An 8588-nucleotide genomic window follows, 5' to 3' on the forward strand; every position below is an offset into this window, starting at 1 on the left:
AGTATCTTGGTATTCTCATTTTCAGTCCCCTTTTCATTATCTTGGTATTCTCATTTTTAGTCCCCTTTTTAGTATCTTAGTATTCTCATTATCAACATGTAAAAAAGTCCATTAGGGCTAGATTAAAACGTACCGTAGACATTAATTACCCTTTTCTAGGCTCTGTACAAGATGAATTACCTCACCATCAGCTGTTTATACACGGTCGTAAACCAACTTCTCCCGCTTTGAGATTCCTTATGAGTTTCATGTTTTGTAAAAGTATACTTGATATGCGAAACAGCATTACGCTATTGCACACTGCATGTTAGCTGATGTTCCAATGAACATATCTGTCATACATGTTGCTATTAAGGAAGACCGTTAACCTTTTTGTTTCTCAAATTTATGTTCTATTCGTTTATTTATTTCCATAAATGTAGAATTTTTATTCGATGTTTAATTCCAATGTAGTAGAGTCATTGCCCTGTTATTACAGAACATTAAACTTATATTTCAGGTAATTTATATTTTTTTTAAATGAGGACGCAGGTTATGTAATTAACTTTTGAATTTATAGGAGGCAATAATATTCAGTCGGGCCGTATAAAAAATGTAATGGAAAAAAAAACCAGAATAACAATGAGGCTGACATGCACTGAATTGAAAAACAACGTTAGTAAAACACCGCCAACAACTAACACTCCACCTCCTTCAATATAACTGCCAAACAAACTATCTATTGTCAATACAGCTAACAGCTAGGCAACCAACCAACCAGTCAACCAATCAGTTAACAAATAAATTAATCAACCAGTCAACCGATCAGTTAACCAACCAGTCAACCAACCAGTCAACCAACCATTCAACCAATCAGTCAGTCAACCAACCAGTAACCAACCAATCACCAACCAATCAACCAACCAGTCAACCAACCAGTCAACCAACCAGTCAACCAACCAGTCAACCAACAAGTCAACCAATCAGTCAACCAACCAGTCAACCAATCAGTCAACCAACCGGTCAACCAATCAGTCAACCAACCAGTTAACCAATCAGTCAACCAACCAGTCAACCAATCAGTCATCCAACAAGTCAACCAATCAGTCAACCAACCGGTCAACCAACCGGTCAACCAACCGGTCAACCAACCAATCAGTCAACCAACCAATCAGTCAACCAACCAATCAGTCAACCAACCAACCAACCAGTCAACCAACCAACCAGTCAACCAACCAGTCAACCAATCAGTCATCCAACCAACCAGTCGACCAACCATTAAACCAAACAGTCAGCCAATCAGTCAACCAACCAGTCAACCAATCAGTCAAACAACCAATCATGGAAGAAACCTGACCAATCACAAGAAGCTGATCAAGCAACCAAACAAACACAGAACTCACGGCTGTTTCAAAGATATGAATTAAGTCACGCGCCGCCAACGGTAGAGCGGTGTATTGTGGAGCTACCATTCGCAAACATTTAAACGCGAATCCATGTGTGTATACCGGAAGCTGATTACTCATAATTTGACCGTTATAAAACCAACCAATAAGAAATAAATATAGACCGAGAGCTGAAATAAAATTATGAATATTCATTAATACAACAGCCGAGACAGAAAGCATGTTGTTTTAAAAGCCTACTCGACTGATGACATGCTGATTTTGAGTGTAGAAATTGAGGTCCAATTCCAAACATTTTCATAAAATGCGTCTTACGTAGGCACAGTCGAAAGTAGGTATACATTTGTTTTTATATATCTTGGTTAAATGTATTTTTCACGGTAAACCTGCTGTAGGGTTTGGTAATTTAGATCCTTGTGATTGTTGAAACATTGACTTTTTCAAAAGGTGCCGGCTGAAATTTAAATTATGGCCGGTTCAATTTATGCTATTTCTAAGCCTAGAGGACAATTTTTGCCTTCTCCAGTCTCCACGCGCATGTGTATATACACTACATAGTTCTAGGTCTACTACACACAGTACTTACTAGGCCTGCCCTGTTTTAACTGCTACCTCTAAGTCTATTACTATTGCTAAGCCTAGACTAGGCCTACCTTATTATTAATTAGTTAGGCCTGGTCTGGACCGCCCAAGTTAAGAGGGTAGGCTAGCTAGGGAGGAGTAGTTGAGGTAGGGCCTAAAACCTTCCTGGCTAGCCAAGAAGGGGTAGACCTAGCTAGGCTAGCTATTTCTATTATTATATATGTGGCATACTACTACAGTAGGCCTACATCATTCATATCAATATCATATGTGGGTCTGATAAATAATAAGCGTAATTTAAACAGAAATTACAAGAACTATCCTAGGCCAGGCGATCTACCGGTACTACAGTAGGCTAAATATGCATGTTTACAGTAAGTAAAGTATCATTATGTCTAGGCCGATACTCGTATACTTTTTTTTAGCAAACCCGTTCTGTTATATAAACCTAATAATATATATATGTTCTTTTTTATTTAGACCAATCTTAAATCTATAGTACAGGTAATATTGCTACCAAAAGGAAGACCGAAAAAAAAAAGATGGATGCAAACATCAAAAAGTAAACAGAATTTTTCACATGCGGACCTATACATGCTCATGCATACAGAGTGGCAAAAATACAACTGATACGCGCAATGTCTAATGATGATTGGTGTTTAAGATGAATATTGCTAGCTTTGCACAGATAAGTAACATAAAGAATTATAATTTTTTATTACAGTATTTATGAATATTGTTTTCAACAACATTACATAAAATTAACTTTCTTATTGTATTCTCATTCCTTTAAAAATAAACCTCAACAGGCAGTTATTTCATTAATTAACATTACATAAATTTCAACAACATACAGTTTAACCTGCATTAAAATGCTTATGTCTGGCACAACTACTATTATTAACATTACATAAATTTAAACTTTCTTATCTTATAATACCTTTCAAAATTAACCTCAACAGGCAGTTAGCTCATTCTTCCTATTTACAACAACACAACATTAAATGTAACCTGCATTAAAATGTTAATGCACACATCGGGCACAATGCATACTTGTACATTTCATTATTTTTCATCTTTATTTTATATTAACATTACATAAATTTAAACTTTCTTATCTTATAATGCCTTTCAAAATTAACCTCAACAGGCAGTTAGCTCATTCTTCCTATTTACAACAACACAACATTAAATGTAACCTGCATTCAAATGTTAATGCACACATCAGGCACAATGCATACTTGTACATTTCATTATTCTTCATCTTTATTTTATATTAACATTACATAAATTTAAACTTTCTTATCTTATAATGCCTTTCAAAATTAACCTCAACAGGCAGTTAGCTCATTCTTCCTATTTACAACAACACAACATTAAATGTAACCTGCATTCAAATGTTAATGCACACATCAGGCACAATGCATACTTGTACATTTCATTATTCTTCATCTTTTCTCCGTTTCGTCTGGATTGTGTCTTGGATTGTTGGATCTATAAATGTTAAATGAGCTTTCATAATTGATACTAATTGATCTAGGGGGCTCTTCATCCCATACACTGACCGTTTCCTCCTATTAAATTCAGCGTGAATTAATTCCCCACCCTGCTCGGCTAGTAAGCCGATACCAACTTTCCATTCCCTCATGAACTGGATACAATGATGTTCTAACATGTGTAGCTTTGGCTGGACTACTCTAGGAGCAACTCTCCTGTACTCTTTTGAAAAGAGTTTTATAGCACTTTCTGTGGAAGAAAGGATATTGTAACATATTATAATGGTAACAGCCCTGCATTGTAACAACGTATTCATAATTATTTAATTTTGATTGCATTATCAATATCATTGTATCGTTATTGTGAATATTGATACTAATCTTAAATAATTATTTTATCATTTACAACTGAAATTTACCATATGTGTCTATCTCTTCGTCAGTTATAGATCGTGTATGATTGATAGCAGTGTGCACTTTACTAAAGGTTGAAAACACTGGCGTAAAAGAATCTTGGATTTTCTTGAATTTTACCTCAAGTAGCTTTTTGCAATTTTCTGGGCATTGGTGCATTTGTTGTTTGAGTGTTACATCAACACCATCAAATAGCTTGTCAATTATATTTGACTGAAATAAAGGTAAATAAAACTTTTTAGTTATTACCTGCATCCTTTTTTTTATTAAATGCAGCTGGGTACATTGTGTGGGATTGCACTATTCAATATACTCACTTTACATGCTCTATGAACGTGGTTGCCCACAAAACTTTTGCCGTGGTACTGTTGCCTAGGGATTTTGTTTTGTCTGAGGACCTCATCCATTTTCGTTGCCAATGGGCCGCAACCAAATTTCAGGTCTTGGTTTACTGACGTTTCCTTTAAATTTAGACAGAATAATTTTCTTTGTAAATTCTATTATGATTTTAGTGTGTACAGTAATTAAATAAAAATGAAACATACCAAATCCATGACTTCTTGTTTTTTCAGATTTATTTTTGCACCAAGTTCAGTTATTTCTTGAGGATTTGCTTTTTGTCCAACAAGTGCATAGGAGAGGCTATTTCGTAAATCATCAAGTTTTTGATTTGCTTTTTGCACTTTTTCTGCACAAGTAATTCTGTGTGCTGCACATTCTGCTACCTTACGGTCAAAATCTGCTAGATGTTTACCTTGAAAAAATAATTAATTATTATTATTTTTGAAAATGTGGAGGAAAAAGTTTTAAATAAAAAGGAAATTAACATTTACTGACATACCTGTTGGAATTGTAGATTCCTGTCTCATGTTGAAGATAATTACATCAAGATTGTGTATTTCAATCTCGAGCAAATCATACATTTTCTTGAATAGCCCGAGAGAAATATGCAGTGCTGGAATTGATACCTGGAAATATACATTAATTAAAGAGGTATGAAAATATTATTAGTTGTTTTAAGTTTGTTATTTAGAACTAATATTATTTTGGACTTGTTTGTTTGAATTATAATTTAAATAACCTACCAGATTTAATTCAATATCAACCATGTAAGGCCGGATGACACTGTGTGATATCAGTTTGCTCTTTTTTGGGTCACTGCCATGGTCAAGAAAACTTTTGTAATCCCTGTTGTATGTCTTTAGGCATCTGTTTTCTGATGGTTTGTTGTTAGACCTAATGTCATCTTGACTACACAGGCAGTATATACAGCTATACTTTCCTTTAAAAAAATAACAGAAACAGTATATTATTTTATTTATCAGAACAATAGTTTATTAAGTTTAAAAACTTAAATAAAAAAATAGGTGAATTTAACTAACCGTTGGGACTAATTAGTCCATATATTCTGCAAAGAAAGTCATAGTCTCCGAAGAAAAAAAGTCTGATGTTGTGAGGTCTGAAATTAGATTAATATAATTTAATTAATTAAAATAAATAATCTCTTTATATAATACTTATCTCTTAGCATATTAACAGTACACAATATTCCAGTTAATTTAGATTGGCTTATAGGCCTACTCTAGTACAACTCCCTCTAAATGTACAAAATTATAATTTACAAATTTTAATGGAATTGTGAACTTACATTTTGGTTTTAGGAGATATCCACTGACTGCCATTCAATTCCATTACTTCATCCATTATTAAATTGAGTCCTTTGTTGATGTTGACAGTCAAATCTGGGGCCTGGAATATCAAGACTACTATAATGTTGTGGAGAGCATTTGGTTTGGGTAACGCACAAATTTGTATCTCAAATTTTGTGGTATCACCACCCTTATCGCCTCCAAATTTAATAAATATTTCTCCATTGTTGAAAAAAGTTAGTTCATCTGACCTGAAATGCAGGAAATAATTTGTTTTATATTTATAATTCCTTATGTTATAGCTGTACATACAATTGTTAATAAATGTAACTATTGATATTTCTTATTACTAATTGATAACTTTTATTTAGTTTGGTTGTTAAATAAAATTGTTATTAACATACAGTTTGTGTTTGTTTTTTTTAAAAAAATTATTAATGTGTACATTTTACGATATTTTAAAAGTACAAAATATATGTTCAAGTTTTAGTGGTACTGTACTGTATGTATAATAAAAATGCACATCACTGGGTACAGTACTATTACAATACTATAAAAGTTTAGTAAAAGCCAATCAGCAATGTGTTGTAAGGATAACCAGGAATGGATAAAAAATTGTATACATACATTTCATATTGATTTAAATATTCATAAATCAGTTTCTTAATTTGGGTGAGTCTGACGACTGCAACCTCTTCCAATGACAGCCCACCAATTGACGTAGCTCCTTCCCTCTTTACAAACATATACTCGGTTGATTTAACTAAATAGCCATCAACAATTTTGTCTTGGCATATTCTCATCTGGCGTTCTGATGCTAGTAAGCCTGGACAAAACCTAAAAATCAAATAAATAATTCAACTGCATAATAATTTTCATAGTGATCAGTATGTTTTATTACAGTAGTTCTGCAGTGGTTTATAAATCAATCAATTTATTCGTTATGGATTATGAGAATTCACTAATTAAAACTTCAATTACCTTCGTAATGCCCGCTGCTGACTCCAATTTATTTTGCAGGCGTTCATGATACCAAGGCACCTTGTTGCATCCATTTTTTGACCATTAGTATCTGGTGCAGCAACATTCACTTTGGTGGCTTGTGAAGTGGTAACCATGTTTAGTGGCTTCAAAATTGAAAATGTTTTCAATTAATTACAACCAGAAAATAATATTTAAGCCTCACAAAATAATGACTAATCAGATGATTTTAAAGGAAAATTATTTTATTATTATATAATATTAATAATCGGATTTGGAATCTTACCCGTCCTTGAGTTTTCAAAGTTATTTTCCCTTCAGTCACATCTTGATGAACTAGCTTATGTGCCAGATTTGATAGCTCTGTTGGGTAGACATTTGTGTTGGCAGTTGCAGTTTGGATGTCTTTAACAGCATTTCTAATTTTCATAAAAGCTTGTTCCTTTTCCGTTTTACATACATGATTGTCTGTTTCACTTAGGTATAATTTTGACAGACAAATAGAACATTGAAGGACAACTGATGTTAATGAGTGCTCAATGATTGCCGGAATTTGCACAAGTTCGTCCTTCTTAAAATTAAAATTACAACTAAAACAGGGAATAGATAATTTGGAAATAGCAGAAAACAATTTAGTTGTACAGTGTGTACAAAAAAAATGGCCACATGGTGTCTGGACGCTATCAAGAGATAACATTTTATTGCAAATTAAGCATTCATAAATTTTATCACAATCGTTTAAGATTTTGAACTGCCGACTGATTGTGGCTAGCGGCGGAGGAACTGAAGTAAAATTACCGCTTGTGCCTCTTTGAAAATTTTGTTTCTGTCTTCGCCCTGATACTAGTTGACTTCTGTATAAAAAACATGCTAGACATCTTTCCTCATGTGGCTTATAATGAAACGGCGAAAGAGAATGCCCTTTATAAAATCGTGAATGACAAGTGGAACAAAGTGCCTCTGGATCAACAGAATTTTTAATTTCAAATAAAGGGGGTAATTTGTTCATGTTGGCCAAAGTGTACCTCTCATCTTTTTCTTTCATTTTTTTTCCACAATCAAAACAAATAGAGGACAGTGCCTTCTCATGAAACTCCATCTGTGGGAAGATAGTATTTCACATTTGATACAGTGCAATTCCATTTGTTGTAAACTAAATTAATATCTAGTTCTAGGCCTAGGAAAACATGCATATTCAGTGAATATTGAAATTAATAAATGAAACAATCGTATTAGCTAGCATTATTAAAAATTATTAATAATCATGTTACTTAAGGAAATTTAATTCATTGCGAAAAAATCACACAGGCTTGGGCCTAGCTTAAAGCTAGGCCGCCAGAAAGGCCACGCTCGTCGCGGGCCTCGTCTGCGCCTGCATACCCGGTGATCGGCTAATGTTTCAAAAAAGGCTGTTGTATTACGATAATTTATAAGATATTGAACCGTCACCTTTTAACAAAACTATGTTAAATATTACCAATTAGTATTATTGGTTTACAGAAAATAAGTATTATCTTTTAAAAAATAACGATGTAAACACAATCGGTGAAGTTAGACGGTGTATTTTTAACTTTTGTTTGTTTACAATATAGACTACGCTGTTCGCTGCTACTTCCGGGTAAATTAACCGACTTTTATATTCGATAAGTCGTCTTAGTAATTGTTTTTTTATCATTATGCTGTAATGAAATCATAAAAAATCTGGTTTCAAACCAGCAAATACTAACCTTAATTGATAACTTGATTAAAAAAACGTTAAATTGACTACAAATGATACTTGTATATTTTTGACGTTCGCGAAAGTTTCATAACCTCTCGCGAACGAATTTTCAATCTTCCGCGGTTCAGAAAAAGTCGTCTGCTAACATTGAGGGCGCTTGACTTTTTCTAAAATATTATCATAGGTTGAAACAGCTGTGAACTACTGATAGATCCGAACCCAACACATCGAAGAAACCAGAGAACTCCTCCCTGAAGAGCCAAAGCCAACCACACATTCAGTCATGCGAATAAATAAACAAGTATATTTGAAGAGTTATATTCATTGTTTCTAAAACTGATTCAATCGTAAACATAGCTAA

At 33.5% G+C, this 8588-nt stretch overlaps 2 protein-coding genes across 2 annotated transcripts; both read right to left on the bottom strand.

The window, feature by feature from the left end:
* Positions 1 to 2848: 2848 nt before the first annotated feature.
* LOC144856083 (uncharacterized) lies at positions 2849 to 4800 on the bottom strand. The gene is made up of 5 exons (XM_078714055.1): positions 4719 to 4800; positions 4423 to 4631; positions 4195 to 4338; positions 3883 to 4090; positions 2849 to 3713 (listed from the first exon to the last, which is right to left on the bottom strand). The coding sequence occupies exons 1-5, from the start codon at positions 4798 to 4800 to the stop codon at positions 3409 to 3411; spliced, it is 948 nt and encodes a 315-aa protein (XP_078570181.1). The 3' UTR covers positions 2849 to 3408.
* Positions 4801 to 5768: 968 nt separating this feature from the next.
* Positions 5769 to 8311, bottom strand: LOC144856084 (uncharacterized). Its single transcript, XM_078714056.1, has 5 exons — positions 8235 to 8311; positions 6794 to 7606; positions 6508 to 6653; positions 6210 to 6363; positions 5769 to 5777 (listed from the first exon to the last, which is right to left on the bottom strand). Exons 2-5 carry the CDS (start codon positions 7604 to 7606, stop codon positions 5769 to 5771), a joined length of 1122 nt encoding a protein of 373 aa, XP_078570182.1. The 5' UTR covers positions 8235 to 8311.
* Between the last annotated feature and the right edge of the window lie 277 nt (positions 8312 to 8588).

This window comes from Antedon bifida, chromosome 11 (genome assembly GCF_963402885.1).
Source record: "Antedon bifida chromosome 11, ecAntBifi1.1, whole genome shotgun sequence".
NCBI lineage: Eukaryota > Metazoa > Echinodermata > Crinoidea > Comatulida > Antedonidae > Antedon > Antedon bifida.